At 41.5% G+C, this 20,273-nt stretch overlaps 1 protein-coding gene across 1 annotated transcript; it reads left to right on the top strand.

The window, feature by feature from the left end:
* The first annotated feature begins 729 nt into the window (after positions 1-729).
* Positions 730-19,552, top strand: Dck (deoxycytidine kinase). The gene is made up of 7 exons (XM_038338487.1): positions 730-963; positions 5,217-5,332; positions 9,717-9,910; positions 10,815-10,962; positions 13,138-13,253; positions 14,754-14,844; positions 17,556-19,552. The coding sequence occupies exons 1-7, from the start codon at positions 873-875 to the stop codon at positions 17,580-17,582; spliced, it is 783 nt and encodes a 260-aa protein (XP_038194415.1). The 5' UTR covers positions 730-872; the 3' UTR covers positions 17,583-19,552.
* The last annotated feature ends 721 nt before the right edge of the window (positions 19,553-20,273 follow it).

The raw sequence follows: 20,273 nt of genomic DNA, 5'->3' as shown, positions 1-20,273 counted from the left end.
AGGGAGTGGGCCTTAAATTCAGTCAGTCCACAGACACACTTTTAAATTCCAGCGCTTTGTTTTAAGCGGGGGGGGGGGGGGGGGGGGGAGGGGGGGAAGGGAGACGACGACGACGTTACTTGTTCCCTTTTGTACCTTTGGTCTTTTGGATGCTCCACCTGGTTCTCCTGTCTCCCCTTCTGACGTTTCTTTTCTCTAATGGCCCAGTTCAGTCTGGTCATGTCCACTCGACTCTCCCAGATGTTCCTGCTTCTACCTATGCTGTCCCTTTTATCTAAATTTATCTAAATAAATTTTTCCACCATACCTAGGGGTAGTAATGTCCTTCCTGTCACTCACGGCACTTCCTTTCTTTCCGGGCACTGGGTCACTGGTTAACGAAAAACCTCTTTTTTAAGACAGCGCGGGACGGCTACGCGCTTGCTGTAGAGGCACCTACTGAGGCTCTTCAGCTTGAATTTTCTACTTCCTACTTTCCAGAAGAGTTCAGACCTCCCAGCCTGAAGGGCTCACGCTGTAAGGCCCACACCCTGCCGTCGAATGAGCTCATCGCGCAAGCCCCGCCCCTTCCCGCCCACGACTCCCCGTGCAAACCCCGCCCCGGCCCTCCGCGCCCCGGGGCGCCCTGCTCGCCGGGTGGTGCCACACTCCCGGCAGCGCCAGCTGGAGATGGGGGGGGGGGGGGAGAGGCGTGGAGGGTGGGAGTCGGGGCCGCCAGGGCGTGGCCGCTCCACGGGCCCGCCCAGCCTCCCGCGCCGCGGCGCGCCAAAGTCAAAGTGCGGGTCCCGCCGGCGCGAGTGTGACGCTGCCTCCCGAGCTCCCAGCACCGCCGCGCTACTGCAGGTCCCGAGCCCGAGCCGTCGCGAGCAGGCATGGCCACCCCGCCTAAGAGGTTCTGCCCTTCTCCCTCCGCCAGCTCCGAGGGGACACGCATCAAGAAGATCTCCATCGAGGGGAACATCGGTAAGGCGACCCCGCTCCGGTGCCGGTGCTCGGCGTCCCCTCCGCGCCCGCGCGGTGGCTCCTCTGGCCCTACTCCATCCTGGGGCTTTGTGAGGCGCGCTCCGGGCCACTGCACTCTCTTTATTGGGAACTTCCAAACGCGAGGGTCCGGGGCGCAGTTGGTGGGAAGGGGAGGGGATGCCGCTTGTCTTGAGAGGTAGCTTAGGTAAGCGACACCCTTTTTTAGGTGTGCTCTTACGGTAGGTTTCACTAACTTACAGTTTTGCCGCAAAATTGAGAACATTTTCGTCTCCTCCCCCTTCAGTTCCCTTTGTGCTTCTTTGTAGTCAGCTCTTTCTCCCTTCCCATCCCTGTACAAGCCCTGGCTTGTTTCTTTTTACTCCATGCAAATTTTTTTTTCCACAGTGTCTTAAGCAGAACCAGAGCGTCTGGTCTTCTATGTCTTGTATGGTTTACCAGAGTGCTTTTACGTTTCGCTCATGCTTTGTTTCTGTGGTACTTTTTTTTTTTTAATTTGGTTTTTTGAGACTTGAGTCTCTATGTAATCCTGACTGTCTTGGAACTCACTATGTAGAGCCTTGAACTCTCAGAGATCTGTCTGCTTCTGCCTCCCAAGTACTGGAATTAAAAGAGTGCACCACCACGCCTGGCCCACTGTAGTACTAAAAAAAAGTGTTAAATTAATATTCCACTAAATGGCATATACCTCATCTATTCCTCCGTGGTCGACATTTTGGGTTGGCGTTGGTAGCAGTTCCTAAGACTGTGGCAGGCATTACGAGGAAAGGCGTTTTTAATGATTTTATGGTGTGGAATTTTTTACTCCCTTTCCCACATGCAGGTAGACCCTGGATGGAGTATGGCTCAGAGACATTAGAATTTCTGCCCGAATTGGGATAAACTACACCATGCATGCGATTTTGCAAGGTGAACACGAATCTCCCATTCCCTTACACTTCCGACCACAGGAAACCTAATGGTGCTTCCTGTTTTGATACGGCTGTCATTTGGGGGCTGCAGGTTGAGTGCTGACTGTTGATGTGTGCCGCAAACGGCCTCATTTGGATCACATTCAAAGCACCCACTCTTTAAGAAGGCAAGCAGGTGTGGATGCCTTCACGAGAGCAGAGCTGAAACACAAACAAGAGGCCTTACTTTACTTTCCCCATTCTTAGACACAGGTCGAATTGGAAGAGATCCATATTTCTTAAAAGTTCTTTGAGATGTCATGCTTACCAGCAAGACAACACACAGCCTCTTAGTGGATAAAGATGACCATACATAATGACAGGAGGACGTTCTCTGTAAAGTCATCTTTGAAGTAGATTTCAGTGGATGACCCCTGGGAAAAGAACCATAATGGATAACTATCTCCCTTCTCTCAAACCCAGGCAACATACACCTAGAGATCTCCCTGCCTCTATTCGTCTTCAGTCTTCTCAGCCCTGAAATCATTTGTGAACGGCTCAGTCAGCATCCTGTTGACCTGCATGCAGAGCTGCTTTTCTGCTTACAGAGGCACTGGTGTTATCTGTGCCTCAAATTCCTGCCTAACCTCCTCCCTAGTGATCTGGAAAGAGCTGCATGTTAATGGCCAGCCTTTGCACACAATTAGGAAAAGCTAGTTACAAGTATTGAGATTTCCCTTGAGCATCTAGGTCTTTGACCAATCAGAAAAAAAAGATTCTGATAATTTGGCGAGTATTGGAGGGACTGCCATTTAGATTATTCATGCTGAGATAACCTCTTGTTACCTTTCCTGCAGGGAGGCGTCACCCCTTGCCTCTTACTCCTGTAGCTTTGTGCGGTTGTTTACATCCCTCTTACCTTTATTTGTTGGGTCCTGTTGATATAAAAATTGTGCAATCAGTGAAGACTACCATGTAATTCTTCTGTTTTTAAAATTTGAAGATTGTTTGGTCATTTTTAGTTGCGTAGTCACGTAACCTGTTTTCTCTTGTTCCGTGTTGCTGAGTTACTCCCATAGATTAGGTTTATGGAGGTCCTATTACTCATTTCAGTGTGTTCAGAATGACGTAGCGTGGTGATGACTGCTTAGCATTAGGGATTTGTTTGTTAACCATGACTGTTGTTTGTGTTTTGTTTGAGATGTACACTGTACAGCCCTGACCTACCTGGAACTCACTGTGTAGACCAGCCTGGTTACCTGCTTTTGAGTGCATAGTGTCCAAACCCTGTGCCATCACCTCTCCTCCCATGACTTGGAAAACTATTAGCAGGTGGTCTTGCTTGTTGTGCTCGCTCACCTTCATAGAATATTAGTTTCTTAGCCTTTTCCAGCTCTGATCTCCCTCCCAGATGTTCAGGAAGGAACTGGGTAGTGATTATTTGTGAAGTGCAACTGACTCTGATTACTCAGCCTAAAGTAAAATTTAACATTTGCAGTTTTAAAGTATAATTCTGTGAACTTTTTGTGTAGTCGATGTCAGAAGAAGGCTTGATGTATTAGCCTTAAGTACCTTTAGATTCTGGACTAGTTTGAGATACTTCAGTGTGTTTCTTGGCTACCCTGGATATCATGTTCTCTTTTCCACTGAGGCCAATGAAAGATGACCATTTAAATCATACTTCTAGATGCATTACTATCTGTAAACTTAGCCTTTCCACACAGAATTTCGGTCACCCACGTTTCCCCCTCAACTAAATTGCCCCCCCCCAGTTTATCTCTGCCTTTGTTTCTTCTCTTTATGGGATTTAATACCCTTTGATATGCTGTTCTTCACCTACCCTGTCACCTTATTGATCCCCCTTTCCTTGATCTGTGCATGAGTCTCTAAGGTCCTTCCTGATTCCCTTCTGGCCTTGTGTAATGTTGGAGTTTTGCCTGTACTTCTGTAAGTCAAAGGTAAGTTCTTGGTGCCCACCCCGAGCCCGTTTATAAGGAAGTGGACATTTGGCAAAGATATTAAAGCTATATATTTGTGGTGTGTTTGTGTGTGTGTGTGTAAGGTAGAGGAAGGAACAATATAATACTGGCCAGTGATGCCTCTTATAGCCACATTTGGTGACTTATGATAGAAAGGGTGTGGTGGGCATTAGAAGAACTGCTACACCCTCTGCGCCACAAGGTCCAGACTCATTGATAACCAAAATGATGACTATAGCATGTCCTGATTACACATAAGCTATTTTTGTCTTTTTCTTTCCTGGATACCTTAGAAACTAGCAAATGATCAGGAAAAGTAAAGCTGTCTTTTTTTCTTTTTAAGGGTTTGATAGAGGGCATGGAACCATAAAATCGAGGCAGACTTCTCCAGCTGTTACTCATAGGAAGTACTTTGTAAGACTTAAAATAATTTCTGTAACTACAGGCTTATTAGGATCAGAATATAATAGTCGCCAGCTCTTAAGCATTGGACGCGTCTTCCCATTGATTGTATAGTTTGTTTATTATTGGTAAATTATTTTGGTTGTATTGGGGTGTCTGCCCTCCTTTTCCCCTTTTTAATTTTTTTTTTTTATTTTGTGGGGAGCATGGTCTTGCTCTGTAGCCCAGGCTGGCTCAGCACTCACTGTGTAGCCCAGTTTAGCCCATTTTGAACTTGAACTCAGAGCAGTCCTACTGCCTAAGCCTTCCAAGTGCTGGGGTTATAGGTGTGTGTTGTTATACTTGCTATCGTTTTTTTTTTGTTGTTGTTGGTTTTTTTTTTTTTTTTTTTTTTTTTTTTTGAGATGCGTCTCATTTTGTAGCCCAGGCTGGGCTAGAATTCAAAATCTGTTTACCTTAGCCTGCTGGATTGGGAGTTCGAAGTGCAGGCCACTCTCAGCGAGCTCCTCAGACAGAGAAAGCAGAGGTAGGAGAAAGTCATTTACTGGGCATCCCAATAGTTTCAGTACTACCTTGTCTTCCTGGGTTATGAGGAACTGAGGGCAGGGACTTGGTCAAGTTCCCACAACTGGCTTAAGGACAGGCTTTACCACTCTTCAGAAAGTTCTTTTTTTAAGGGTTGGCTGAGGAAAGAAGGTGGGCCAGAACGTGGATGGTTTTTTTTCCCTGTCATGATATCGTTCATAAACTTAACCAGGGTTTCAGGTCTTCTCTTTCTTAATAAAAAATTTGTTCAGCACAATTGGCTAGGGACTGTCTTTTAAGTTTTCATTTATAAAAATAAGGTGCAGAGAAAGGTCTTAACTGTTTCTGCGTATGTACCGTTCACTCTTAATCTTGTAAACGCTGATGACCGTTGGTTATGTTTCCTTTTCTTAGTTTTGTCTCTTCCTTTTCGTGACAGCTGCTGGGAAGTCCACGTTCGTGAACATCCTGAAGCAAGTCTGTGAGGACTGGGAAGTGGTCCCTGAACCTGTTGCCCGGTGGTGCAACGTTCAGAACACGCAAGATGAGTTTGAGGTATTCAAGTGAAGTTTAAGTGAATACAATAGAAATTCTTTAGGGCCTGACGGTGGCTCACTTCTACAAGATGGAGGTACAGTTCCCAGCACCCATGTCGTAGCTTGGAATTGTCGGTAACTCCAGTTCCAGGGGTTCTGATACCCTTCTTCTGGTCTCTGTGGGTACCAAGAACATACTCAGTGCACAGACATACATTCGGAGAAATCACCCATTCACATTAAAAAAAAAAAAAATTAAAAATCCTTTAGGATTTTTTTAGGGAAGCAGTATGTTTTGTCTCCTGCCTCCCCCCCCCCGCCCACCACCACCAGTAACCACCTTCAAGTCTAGCTGTGCATTTATGATTTAGGCACTATTACATCACAGTTTAAGGTTTATGAAAGTTCAGAAACGTAGAGCAACTGATAATAATGGTGCTCGCCTTTAATCGCGGCACTTGGAAGGCAGAGGCAGGTGGGTCTGTGAGTTTGAGGCCATCCTGGTCTACACAACTAGTTCCAGGACAGCCAGAGCTGTTACACAGAGAAACCCTGTCTCGAAAAAACAAAAAAAAGTGAAAGTAATTTAAAAATCTAATTACAAATCAATTTTTGAGTGATTTTTTTTTTTATAATTTAAGTGAAAACATATAAGAAAACCAAAACCTCCAGTAATTGGATTTTATTAATCTTTTCAGCCCTTTGTCATTGGAAATCCATTTCTTTCTTTTTTTTTTTTTAAGATTTATTTATTTATTATGTATACAATGGTCTGCCTGCATGTGTCCCTGCAGACAGAAGTTGGCACCAGATCTTATTGCCGGTGGTTGTGAGCCACCATATGGCTGCTGGGAATTGAATTCAGGACCTCTGGAAGAGCAGTCAATGCTCTTAACCACTGAGCCATCTCTCCAGCCCCTGGAAATCAATTTCTACCTTATTTCCCTGTCCTATGCGGTCATTCTCCACAAGGGTTCATTTTGGACAGTTCATTTTCCTAGCCCTTTTCAGTAGAGCTTGCAAATGAGAAAATAGGGGAATAAAGGCTTCAGTTTCCCTTTTTCCTAGTGGAAGTTATGGCTGTGTGTGCTAATGGTTCCTAAGCATTTTCATTTCTGGAGAAGCGAAATTGAAAGTAGAGAAGTTGGACAGGTCTGCTAGAAGCTTGTTCAGTCTGAAAACACTTGACAAAAAAAAAGAGGGGGGGGACCTATTGATGTGAGGATTTCTGGGAATTATTGGGCATATGGAAGGGAATGAGTAGCAGGAAGCTACAGCCTTCATGGGTTGTCTTAGCGGGGGTGACTGTTGCTGTCACGGAACACCACGACCAGGAACAACTTTGGGAGGAGAGGTTTATTGGCTTAGACTTCCACATCACAGTTCAGCACCTAAGTCAGGACAGGAACCTGGAGGAGGCATGCTGCTTAGGGGCTTCCTCCACCCAGGGCCAGCACCCTCTGTGTGTGTGTGTGTGTGTGTTGGTGTGTGTGTGTTGGTGTGTATGGAGGAGGCGTGCTGCTTAAGGGCTTCCTCCACCCAGCACCAGCAGCCCAGGGTGGCCCCACCCACAGTGGACTTGACCCTCACCCATCAATCACTAAAACAACACCCTGCTGGCTTGCCTACAGCCAGATTTAATGGGGACCTTTTCTAAATTGAGGTTCCCTCCTCGCAGATGACTGTAACTTATGTCAAGTTGACATAAAACTAGCCCACACAGGGATATTTGTGAATTTTTCTATTCTCTCTCTCTCTCTCTCTCTCTCTCTCTCTCTCTCTCTCTCTCTCTCTCTCTCTGGAATCTTTTGGATATAGGGTTTTGATAACTAAACATATTTCTCACACTTTCATAGCATAGTTAATTTTAGGCTGGGGGCACAACTAAATATATCCCAAGCCTTTGAATATCAAGTACTAAACCTTAAAGGGACTTACCCCCATATTGAATTCATTTTCTTAAGTTTTGTGTGTTAGAGGCTATGGTCTTCTGTGCTTTAAGCAGGCCTCAGAAAATGTGGGGAACAGTATTTTATGAAACATGAAGCATTAAGTAGGTGGATGGCTTCTCTGTATTTTTGTATATTGTCTCTATGATCCTCTCCACAAATTTCAGACTCCAAAAAATGGGGTTCAGGGCTAGGATATAGCACAACAGTAGGTTGCTTACCTAGCGTGCCCAGTGCCCTGGGTTTCAGCCTTAGCACCGCACAAAGCAGCACAAGTGAAATGGCTTTTACTCTTCATCCAGCCCTTCTCCAACTCATTCTTGGTCTGGTCTTTGCACTTAGAATATGAATCACCCAGTCTCTGAAACTCGACTATCTTAGTATCCTGTCATCACTGAGGAGTGGACCGTGTGGAGACCTAACCACCAGTCCTCCCTTGGATCTTGTTTTGCTTCCTGGAGGTTGTGGAGTTGGAAGAACTCGGCATTAGAGCCTTCCTCTCTTCCCTCAGTAACTAACTGTCCGTCTGTATGCTTAACTTACTTGGCTGTAGCTGTTTGTTTAGTGGGTTTTTTATACCTGCCATCTAGTGGCTGAAGTGTTACTGTGCTACCAACCGTCTACCTCCAGTCTGTCAGAATAAGACATGGTAAAGTACAAACACTATGTGGTTTCCTTCCCCATTCCCTAAATTCTGGCAGAATGATTTTGAGAACCAACAGATGATTGTTATTAGTCTCTGTTTTGCAGGCTCACTTAAAGCAGTAGTTTACTCTCTTTGCTGATTTGCATGATGTAGTCTCAAAGCTTTTATTTAGTTGCTTCCTTCTTTTACCTCCCCGAGACAGGGTTCCTCTGTGTATCCTGACTGTCCTAGAACTCTCTCTGTAGACCAGGTTGGCCTCGAACTCATAGAGATGTGATACTCTCTTGTGGTAGACACCAGCAGTGAAATCACAGTGGCTCAAAACAATGAGAAGTTTCCTGTCATGTACTATCTTTTTAAGCTTTGATGCATTTTGCCCTTCCATAATTTCAGTTCGGGATTCATTTCTAAGGACAGAATCCCATTGTAAGTGGAAGAGCACCCTTAAGTTTGATCTGTTAGAAAATCGGGGACTAGCCGGGCGGTGGTGGCGCACGCCTTTAATCCCAGCACTCGGGAGGCAGAGGCAGGAGGATCTCTGTGAGTTCGAGGCCAGCCTGGTCTACAAGAGCTAGCTCCAGGACAAGCTCTAAAAAAGCTGCAGAGAAACCCTGTCTCGAAAAACCAAAACAAAAGAAAAAAAAGAAAATCGGGGACTGGTGGAAGCTGATTAACTGGGAGTATATGTGTCTCACCTGAGAGAGGTGTGTGACTTAGCAGTAGCTGATTTTTTTTAGAGATTGTTTACTTTTTTAAGTGTATGAGTGTTTTGCCTACGTTTATATATGCATATGTGCACCAGATCAGAAGAGGGTGTCACATTTCCTGAAACTGGAGTTACAGTAGCTGCCACATGGGTGCTGGGAACTGAACCTGAGTCCTGTGCAAGACGAGTAAATGCCCTTAGCCAATGAGCTGTTGCCCCAGCCCCCATGTAGATGGGTTTTTAAAAAATTTTGTTTGTGCCTATCTATGCTAGTGTGTGAGTATACGTGGAAGTCAGAGGACAGACTTTTGTAGTTGCTGTTTTTCTACCTTTGTATGGATTCCAGGGGTCAAACTGGTATCATCACGCTTGAGTGGCCAGCACTTCCTCTGACCTTGCCAGGCCCATAGCTGATTATTCTGAGAAGGCAATAGGAGTACAATATTCTCTATCTTTTCTGTTTTAAAAAAGAATGTATAAATCAAATATTTTTATTTAGCTTTTAAGTATTGACATTTTTTTCTGTAGGTCGTCACTTGTGAGAAAGGCTTATTTTAGACATCAGGTAAGAAAAGAGTGAGGAGAAGGAGTTTAATGTTTTGATTTTGCTAATGTATTTATGAAAAATTTTTTAAAAATTTATTTATTTTGTATGGCCTTTTGCCTGTATATATGTCTGTATTGTGGTGCAGCGCCCATGAGGCCAGAGGAGGGTAAGATCTTCTGGGATCACAATTACGTTTTTTCACCACTGCATGGATGCTGGAGCCCGACCTTTGTCCTCTCCAAGAGCAGAGGTGCTCTTCATCATAGAGCCTGCTCTCCAGGACCCTTCCCCCCAATTTCTCTTTTTGAACCTCTTAAAAAGTTAAAATAGCCAGGGGCATTGTGGCTCGTCTCTTTAATCCTAACATTTGTGAGGCAGAGGCAGGAGGTGAGTGTCTGTGACTTCCAGGACAGCTTGGTCCGTATCCTGAGTTGGACAGCCAGAGCTACATAGTGGGACCTTGTCTCAGAAAACAAGACAAAACAAAAAAGTTAAAGTCATCCTATTGGCAGTCTTAGTTCTCTGTTTGTTTGTTTACCTCTTTTGCCAATTTAGGAATTGACAACGTCTCAGAAAAGTGGTGGGAATGTTCTTCAGATGATGTATGAGAAACCTGAACGGTGGTCTTTTACCTTCCAATCCTATGCCTGTCTCAGCCGGATCCGAGCTCAACTTGCCTCCCTCAATGGCAAGCTCAAAGATGCAGAGAAACCCGTATTATTTTTTGAGCGATCTGTGTATAGTGACAGGTATGCAAATGGCTTATATTTGGCTCTTTGGAGTTTATAACTAGACAACTTCCTTTTTTTCTCATTTCCTGGTAGTCAAATTGGAGGCTGAGCTAGAGGTTTTAGATAGAAAATGACATTGAAAAATAGCTTTAGCATTGATTGAGGTGCTAATGACATTATGACAGAGCCCCCTTTCTCTCCAACCCCTTAGAATTCTCATCTGTTCTGAATATATCTGGGTTTATATCCTAGACTCTTGCCTAGAAAAAGAAGATAAAAATTGAAAATTTCTAAAGGCGTTTTAGAATTACTCTGCCTTTTGACCTCCTTGATTATCTCAGAATAGAGGCCCATAAAGTTTTTGGTCTCAGGATCCCCCCCCCTTTTTTTTTTAATTGTAAAGTAGTCTAAAAAGTTTTGCCACTTGATACGTATATTAGAAATTAAGATTAAGAATCAGTATACAATCAATATACAAAATATAAAATGAAAGAATCAATAATAAACATCCTCTGTATTAACATAGAAAACTTCTGATAAAAGGTTTTAAAACAAAAATAGAGTGAAAGGAGTAGCACTGCTTTCCATTATGTTTGTAGCTCTTTAATGTCTGAATTAATAACTGGGTTTTTATCCACACTTGTATATTTATATTTGTGTATATGTATTTTGGTTGAAGTGTAGTAGTGTATGAAGTAAGTTGTTCTCACAGACCTGGAAGGAGCTTGGGGACCTCCAGGGATCCTTCTTGAGAGCTGCTGGGAAAGAACTCATTTCCAGTATTCGGAAAGACTTTTTGTGGATGTTTTCCAAGGCGCTCGTTGCCACAGGATTTAGGAGTGTGTTTTACGCCCATTTCCTCTGTCATAATTGGTGTGTCTGTGTTTGAAGGATGTGTAGGCTGATGAAGATTCTCTTTCAGGTATATTTTCGCATCTAATTTGTATGAATCTGACTGCATGAATGAAACAGAGTGGACAATATATCAGGACTGGCATGACTGGATGAATAGCCAGTTTGGGCAAAGTCTTGAGCTGGATGGAATCATTTATCTTCGAGCTACTCCAGAGGTGAGACCAATAAACATTTGCTTGTGCCATTGAAATTCTGAAGTAACAGAAATCACAAGACGGATGTAGTAATGACAATTTAATACCAACTTCCAAGCTAGAGAGATGTCTCAGTGGTTAAGAAAGCTGACTGTTCTTCCTGAGGTCCGAAGTTCAATTCCCAGCATCCACATGGTGGCTCACAATCATCTGTTACTCCAGTTCCAGAGACTCTGATGCCCTCTTCTGGCCCCTATGGGCGCTATACACGTGAGGTGGCCAGATATGCATACAGCTAGCCCTCAGAGACATAAAGTTAAAAATAAATAAATAAAATCAACTCTCCTAACCTGGAAACTCAGAGTGGTATAGAATTCCTCAGCAAACTAGAAGTCCAGATGCAGCAAATCAAGATTAGTTTTCTCTGTCCTTCACCAATCCTTTTTTTTTTTAAATTCCTAACTCAGCTTCTTGTCCCATCAGAGCTAGAGTAAGAGACTTGTCAAAGCAACTTCTAAAATACCAACTTGATTAAGTGGGACTTAGGAGAGTTGTTTTAGTTATTGTGGCGTTTCTAGGGGCAGTAGAAGGTCTGGGGACATAGTGGAAACTTCACAGATGCCTGCTTTATGAATACAGCTATCGGAGGACCACTTTAAGAAACATTTTATGGTTACTTGTGAATTGGTACAAAGAAATAGTGGCACACTTGAAAGAGATTTAGACATCTTGTTTTCAAAGAAGAGAACTCCCCGAGAAATACACCTTTTATTGGGTAAATTCATTTTCTATTTATGTATTATATTACATGAGTCCAGAAAGGTCCAGTCAGCTAGACTGACTGGCCAGTAGGAATTTCATAGATCAGTATTCTGTTTCCTTTTCCCCTTCCTTCTTCTAACTTCTCCCATGTCCTCACTTTCAAAATCATGACCTTTTAAGTTTTAATTATTATTGTTACATATGTATGTGTATATAAATTTATAAACACAGCCTTCTTGCTCCCATGAGTATGTGTTTGGGGCTGGCTGCTTGGGATTGGATAACCTACCATATCCCTGGAGAAGACTGCTTCTCTCTGTCTCAGCCCCTTATTTTTGAGACAAGGTCTCTGAACCTGAAGCAGCTGGCCAGCAACCAGAGGATGTGCCTGCTTCTGCCTCTCCAAGATTTTGTGTGTGCCGGGATCTAGCACAGGTCCATGTGCTGGTGTGGTCAGTGCTTTACTGACGGCTGTATTCCCAAGCCCTCATTTATGACCTATTTTCGTGTTTAGAGACAAGCTCAGACAAGACCAGGCTGGCCTCTGCCTCCTGGGTGCAGGGACTGAAGGGCATACGTGACCACACTGGGCTCATTTGTATCTTGTAATTGAAAATTAATTGAAAAGAGATTATTAGCAGACTGTGTCACAGTTCATGGGCTGCCGTAGTCTGGGAATGGTACTTGTTGGGGGTCCTTGTTTTCTTCTGCAGCGCTGGGGATCGAACTCGGATCGAACTGAGCATCGTAGACAGGTGTGTCACCACAGAGCACAGTGTGGTGGTTCTTATATCTGGGTGTTGATGAGCTCCCACAAATTGTGTGGAATTTCCTTTATATGTATACTGTTAGAGAAAAATGATTTAGAGTCACACAGTCAAATGTGACTATTTAAGTTTATGATTATTAAAATCATATATAAAGCTTAAATTCTTTTCTTTGGTCACCACGTTAGCCTTGCTTCAAGTGCTGAAAAGCCATGGTGGCTGGTGGCCATCTTGCTCTGTCACACAGATAGAAGGCAGGTATAAAGGACTCCGTGTTCTTTTAGGTTCTGGTGGTTCAGAGCGTCCATCCAGGGATGAGCCGCTCTTACAGGGGTGAAGTCCGGCCAAACACATTTGCTTAATGGCCAATTAGGATGGATAGATTGACACACTGATTATATTTAATGATCTTCAGCTCCCTCCCTCCTTTTATAATACTTAATTAGATTAGTGTGTTTCATATATGGATACTGATTTATTTTTCAAAGTTCAGCTTAATTGAAAACTATCATCTGACTAAAATAACACAGGGAAAAAATTACCTATATCGACTTTCTAGAAGAAATACAAATACAGGGATTTGGCTAACATGAAGACAGCAGAAAGGAAATCTTAACGATAGTAGACACAAGTCGTTGCTCAAGTTTTTCTTATTGTTCACTTTTAGAAATGCTTAAGTAGAATATTTTTACGGGGAAGAAACGAAGAGCAAGGCATTCCTCTCGAATACTTAGAGAAACTCCACTATAAACACGAGAGCTGGCTCCTTCACCGGACTCTGAAGTAAGGCCTTCTCACTGTTTGCTCTTCACTGTGGTTCCCTTTATCGGATTTTAGTCTAGGAGATGGGCGATGTGAGTAATTTGTTTTTTTGAGACTGGGTATTTTCTTGTAGCCCTGGCTGTCCTGGAACTCACCCTGTAGACCAGGCTGGCCTTGAACTCAGAGATCTGCCTGCCTCTGCCTTTGGGTGCTGGGATTAAATGTGTATGCTACCACTGCTCAGCTAAATCTTTATTTTTACTCATGTATTCATAGTTAAGTCACTTGTTTGAAGATTTTTGTGACTAGTATCTTCTATTGGTATTTTTACTTAAAGTGATAAAATAAGCCTGTGTCTTTGTATATTACTAAGATAAACTCAGGAATAATTTTAAGGCAGCATAGTCTGTCTGATGTTGTATCTGTTTTAACTTTTTACTTCCAGTTATACATTATTAGCCTTAATTCAAAAATATTAAATGTGAAATTTCAGAAAGAATTCATGGATTTAGAGTTGCTTGCTAAGATGGCTGTGTCTTGCTGGCTGTAGTCCTGTCTCCTGGGAGACTGTGGCTGTACAGTTGCTTGAGACCATACTGGACGACACTGCCATCCATCCTGAGTAGTGTTGAAACACTCTGCTGTCCCGCTCTGTCCGGTTCCACCCAGAAGTGCTCAGGATAGGAGTTTTCTCTCTGTCCAGCTTGTCTAAGCATGTACAGGATGTGCTCGATGGTCATTTAGTAACTGTTCCGTTTTGAGATTGTCGTATATGATAGTGCTTATAGTCAAGTATACCTTCTCTTATTCAGTAATGCTTGAGTCCTGAGGGATATGGCAACCTTATGCCAGAGAGAAGCTGTGATGCTCTTTAAGTAGAAAGGGGAACGCTCTCAGTTTAGGGAAAGGAAAAGGCGGTTTTAAGGTAGAAATAGTGTTAGAGTTATATGTATATGTTATGTGTAAGAAAAAAAAAAAAAACAGTGCATATGGCGTAGATGTTACCGTGATCTCAGTCTTACAGGGAATCCTGGAATGCATCCCACAGGGCCAGGGGAAGCTACTGGGATAGAGTTTAAACTGTGTCTTCAGCCAGGACTTGAGGCATCAACTTTGTCCGAGTCAGCTCTTGGGCAGTATGTAACTGCATAGCGCCTGAGGCTCTGAATGGCTTTTCTGAGTTTAGTTTTCTGTTTTCCGCAGTGCTGGGAATGGAGCCCACTGCCTTGGACACGCTAGGCAAACACTCTACAACTGCTTTATACACCAGTAGCTAGAATATAAGAACTTTCTCATGGTTTTGGTTCTTGAGGAATGACATACATAAATGCCTAGTTTTACATATTCTGCAGCTGAGATGATTGTACACATAGTAGTAAATCTACTGTAAAGAAGAGACTGCCAACTGCTTCTCTGCAGGATAACTTTAGTCTAGCATGGGAGTGACAATGAATATGAGTTAGTTGTTTTTTTCCTGGATTTAGTGCTTTTCTGATTTTGTTCGTCTTTCTTTTTAAACAGAACCAACTTTGATTATCTTCATGAGGTGCCTATCCTCACACTGGATGTCAATGAAGACTTTAAAGACAAGCATGAAAGCCTGGTTGAGAAGGTCTGTTTAGGAAAAAAAAAACCTCGTGTTTGTTTGTCTAAGACAGCTATATTAATTTGTAAAAACAGCTGCCTACAGAAAAGCTTCTATAAAAGTACATTAAGAGGGGCTCGGGGTCTAGCCGGGTGGTGGTGGTGCACACCTTTTATTTAACCCTAGCACTCGTAAGGCTGAGGCAGGTGGATCTCTGTGAGTTCGAGGCCAGCCTGGTCTACAAAGCAGATGCCTGAACAGCTAGGACTGGTATAGGACAGGCTCCAAAGCTGCAGAGAAACCCTCTCTTGAAGAAGAAGGCAGGGATCTGTCTTTGAAGCACTATGTTCTTTCTCATCCTTTTCTCCTTCTTTGTCCCACTTTTTCCTTCGCGCATCACACACACACACACACACGTACATATACATATACATATATATACACATACATATGTGTATATATATATATACACACACACACACACACACACATATATATGCTTTAATAGAAACTGCTTAAAATTAGTTTATCTTTTTCAAGGAATCCAGTATGGAGGGCATTTAAAGTCGTAGGATATACTCTCATTCATTTTTAGCTGATTTTTGGAGATTAAGCAATGGTAGTTTATCTATTTGTTGGAGACCATGTCAAGGATGAATTGGCCTTATTCTAATCCTTGAGTCATTATTTTAACAGAGGTCAATTTAACATTCAGAAAAATGAGAGTTGATCATTGTCTAAATGAGTAATGTAATTTATACATATACGGGAGAGACTTACTGAAGAACATTAAGGTAATAATAGAAAGAATTGTATAATAAGTCCTTATCTACCATTAATTAACTTAGTGATCTCATGTCTAGGAAAAAAGCATAAATTTGTTTAGTTTTGAGAGAAACTTAGGGGCTATTTCTGTTTGTTTTTTTCTCATGAAATATTTGGCTGTTTACTATAATAAAATATTGACTATATCTCAAAAATGGAAAACCTCAACATTTGAAAAATATTGCTGTGTATGGTTGGTAGCCTTTTCATATAAAGTAGTACATATGTAGAAAACTCAAGTTAGTTATGATTTATGATATTAAAATATAAGGTAGAATTAAAATATGACACTATTAAAATTAGCAGCAGTTATAATAAGCACGAATTTAACTGAATCTGTAAAACCACTTTAATTTTATTATTTAAAAGCCTTTTAAAAAAAAGATTCGTTTATTTGGGTATTTTGCCTGTATATGTATCTGCACACCAGAAGGGGGCGTTGGATCCCAGTGAGCCACTGTGTGGGTGCTGAGAATTGAACCCAGGACTTCTGGAAGGCAGCCCGGGCTCTTAACCACTGAGCCAATTTCTAGTCCCTATTATTTTAAACTTCAATTTATTTTTTAATGTGTTGTGTCTGTAAGTATGTGGTGCAGTGTACCACATGTGTGCAGTGCTCCAGAAGGCCAGGAGAGTTGGATCCCCTAGAAATAGCTTTACAGGTGGTAGTGGCTGTCATATGGGTGCTGGGAATCAAACCTGGGTCCTCTGCAAGAACAGCAACTTCTCTTAAACAACAGTCATCTCTCAGTGCCACATTTCTTAGCTTTAAGTAAACACTTTTTTAGACCTGGAAAATGTCACATTTTTTATAATTATAATCCTGGGATTTGGGGGAGGGTATTTTTCAAAGGCAACAATCTTTATCTTTTTTTTAAATTTATATATTATGTATACAGTGTTCTGCCCACATGTATGCTGCAGGCCAGAAGACAGCACTAGATCTCATTACAGATGGTTGTGAGCCATCATGTGGTTGCTGGGAATAGAACTTAGGACCTTTGGAAGAACAGGCAGTGCTCTTAACCGCTGAGCTATCTTTCCAGCCCCAACAACCTTTATCTTTTAAGGAGAATTTTATAGTCTAGAGTGGAGAATTACAGTCTTGCATTATAGTCTTCATCTGTTGGCTAGGTTTATTCAGAACTTACGTAGCTTTGCCTGTACACTAACATTCTAGAAATGTATGCCTTGGCTCTTCAAAGGAGTAGGATTCCCAGCACCTCATGCTGTCTTGCAACTGGCCGTAACTCCAGTTTCTGGGAATCCGATGCTGTCTTCTCCTCTCTCTAGGCACCAGACATGCACATGGTACCTAGACATGTATGCAGGCAAAATGTTCACACAAAAAATAAAAATAAATTCTATCCTTAATATTATAGATTTATATGTTTGAATTGCAAAGGTGTTTAATCTCTTATAAATACCAGTATTAAGACTGTACATATCATTGATCTACATTATTTAAAAATACAGAGACCATAGCCCAGAGGTGGTGGTGCACATCTTTAATGCCAGCACTTGGGAAGTAGAGGCAGGTGGATCTCTGTGAATTCAAGAGCAGTCTGGACTACAGAACTCGTTATAGGACAGTCAGGGCTACACAGAAATTCCATCTTGAAAAACATATATATATATATATATATATATATATATATGAGAGAGAGAGAACGTGCATAAAATTAGAGGTCTTTTAAAATTGTATCAATCTTTTTTTAATTATATAAGTCTTAAATGTAAATTAATTAATTATTTTAGACTGTTTACCCTACTATTGAAATACTTAGTATTTGTTTTAAAAATATTGTGATGGTTATTTATATAATTGGTGTGTTCGACTTTTCTGTAGATGAAGATAAATATTAGATATCAAATTAATTGAAGGAATTATATTAATTTTTTTACTTCCTCAGGTGAAAGAGTTTTTGAGTACTTTGTGATTGAACGGAAGACTGCAGGCAACAGAATGTCTCCAGAAGCTTCTGTCTGCGTGTCCTCGTAGCTTGATTTCATGCGAAGGTCTTCAGAGGAGTCACGTTTTTAAACCAGTTTCGTTTTAAGGAGAACAACCTTTTCTTTGTATACCTATTTTATTTAATATTCAGAATCCCCGGTAAAACGTTGTGTCCCTCCTTTACTCCCTTTCTTCCTTGACTTCCCTCCCTCAGTTTTGAATCAGGTGTTCTCTCAAACACAGGAAGTGTGGAGGTAGATGTCCCCAGAATCAGTGACATGAGTGGGCCACTGTTAGGAAAGGCCCAGCCGTCTTCCTTCTCGGTTGTTGTCCTGAGCAGGTTTTCCTTGTTGTCTCACTCCGTTAGTATTACATATAGAGGGCGTACGTATTTGTAAGTTAGCATAGCTATTACAAGCTGAAAGGCATAGTTTGGGGAATCCCTATAATAGGGATTTGTTTGAAGTGTGTTTGTTTTTCATCTTGTTCCCTTTGGTGGTGCTGGACATTGAGCACAGGGTCTCATGCTGGGGAACCTTTCTACAGTGAAGTTTCTCAGCCCTGAGTGTTGTTTTTATCAAGTACCTCTCCCTTCACCCCACTTAAAGTTGACCATGTGATCATCACCTCATTGATGTTTATTCATGTGTCTGTGGTGCATTTGTAGAGAAAGAGGTTAAATTCTGTTCCCAGTGTGGTAATGGTGTAATTACTTTATAAATCATTTAATCTTTACATGTTTCTTCATCTGCGATGAGTACTTGTTTCTTTTTTTTTTTTTTTTGTGAAAGTAAATTTTAGAGAATGGAAGAATATTTAAAAGGTGGCTAAGACATTTATTACATGAGTATAAAACTTCATTAAATTAGCTACTGCTTTTCCTGGATTACTATAGTTTAAATGCTTGTTTAAATTATGTTTTGCTTTTGTTTTCTTGGTTTTTTGTTTGTTTGTTTGTTTGTTTTTTGACACAAAGTCTCTTTACAGCTCTGGCTAACCTGGAATTCAGTGTAAAGACCGGGCTAGCCTTGAACTCAAAAGAGCTCCACCCACCTCTGTCTCCGTTCATTGTTGTCCCCCCCCAGAGCTGGCTCTGATTTTCTTGAAATCACTTGAGATACAAGAATAGGTTTTCCTCTGTTTCTTTCCGTTTTTATGTAAAATGATGATAGAATATAATGACAAGTTTTGCATTGGCCCTGTATTGAATTAGTCTCTCTGCCTTTATACATGGTAAGACACAGAGGTTGATGGTGGAGCACTTCAGCTCTTCTGTCTGCTTGTGCCAGGCCATCTAAGATGGAAGGCACACACTTCTGCTGGGAGACTGTTGTGATCACAACTTCACTTCATAGTTTGCTTTGTAGAGTTTTTCTAAAATTTCTTATACTTACAGAGAAATAGTTGATAAAACAATTTTGCTTTATATATAGTGTATCATGGAAATGTTAGTTTTTTTGTTGAACTAGGAAATAACTTTAACAAATTCCCAAAGGCTTTAAGTTCCTGTCAACAATGCATGTATCTCTAAACCTCTTTGATGTTTAGCTGGGAACATCCTGTGTATAATTAAAGAAGTATTTTTATTGTTTTTTTTCCAGTGTAGTCTTTTAAGTTAAGTTCTGCGTTATTTTTACCAGGTAATTAGCCTTTCTACTTCACATTAGGAAAAACGTATAATTTCTTGAAATGAAGAATTGCATTTATTTTGAAGCTATAATTTTCCTTTGTAAAAATGTTACCTTTTATTTTTGGTTTCTTATTCAAAGATGATAATTTAGTGGGTTAACAAGTACAGTAGCACTGATCTTTGCAAAGCGGATTCAACTTTAAATCTGTAATAACAAAAAATAAATTGTCTTGTGATGATATATCTGACCTTTTTCTTGTTTGATATAAATAAGTTTGGCACCTTAAATGCTTGTTAATAAATACATTTAAATTTTTTGAACTATAGTGAGAGAGTTTAAATTTTCTGAACCAGAAATTATCTGGTTTTCTTCTAGGAATTTTATGGCTTTGTGTTTCCCATCTAGATCTGTGCTCCATTTGGAGTGTTTGAAGGTGTTAGGTCTGTCTGTGGGTTTGTGTGCATATGTATACCTGCTTCAGCACCGTCTTTGCTCCTCTTTCTAAAGTGATCAGCTGACTGTCTTTATTCAAGCCATTTCCTGGGTTCTTTATTCTGTTTGGTTGGTATGTTGTCTGTTCTTTTGTCAGCACCGTTTTGATTGTTTATTGTAGTTTTATAGTAATTCAGATCTTCCATTTGTCTTTTTCACAAAGGTTGGGTTTGTAGACTTGCTGCCTGGAACTCCTGCTCCAGCTCTAGGATGGTCCCGTTTTCTGGCTTTCTCGCCCAGTGCATGCATGCATATGCGCGCACGCGCGCGCACACACACACACACACACACACACACACACACACACACTACTGGCATGCATAAAAAATAGCCAAGAAATACATTACAAATGCTCATCATCATCAACATGAAGAAGATGCAAATCCAAACCACTCAGGTTTCATTTCACCCTAGTCAGAAGGCTGTAGAAGTGTGGGTTGGAGGAGAACTTGAACAACTGCTAGTAAGAATGTTCAGCTACTAGACCTGGAAAGAACGGTACCCAACTTCATATGGAAGAATAAGATCCCGGGACAGCCAAAACAATCCTGTAC

This window comes from Arvicola amphibius, chromosome 1 (assembly GCF_903992535.2).
Source record: "Arvicola amphibius chromosome 1, mArvAmp1.2, whole genome shotgun sequence".
Taxonomy (NCBI): domain Eukaryota; kingdom Metazoa; phylum Chordata; class Mammalia; order Rodentia; family Cricetidae; genus Arvicola; species Arvicola amphibius.
Note: the sequence above shows the minus strand (reverse complement) of the source record. Positions and strands in the feature narration are given on the sequence as shown.

What these genes read in the sequence shown, in the direction of transcription:
- Dck (XM_038338487.1), top strand. Translation starts at nt 873, where the DNA reads ATGGCCACCCCGCCTAAGAGGTTCTGCCCTTCTCCCTCCGCCAGCTCC. An exon ending in ACACGCAAGATGAGTTTGAG is followed by an intron (nt 5,333 to 9,716) that starts GTATTCAAGTGA and finishes TTGCCAATTTAG; the next exon opens with GAATTGACAACGTCTCAGAA. An exon ending in CTCCTTCACCGGACTCTGAA is followed by an intron (nt 13,254 to 14,753) that starts GTAAGGCCTTCT and finishes CTTTTTAAACAG; the next exon opens with AACCAACTTTGATTATCTTC.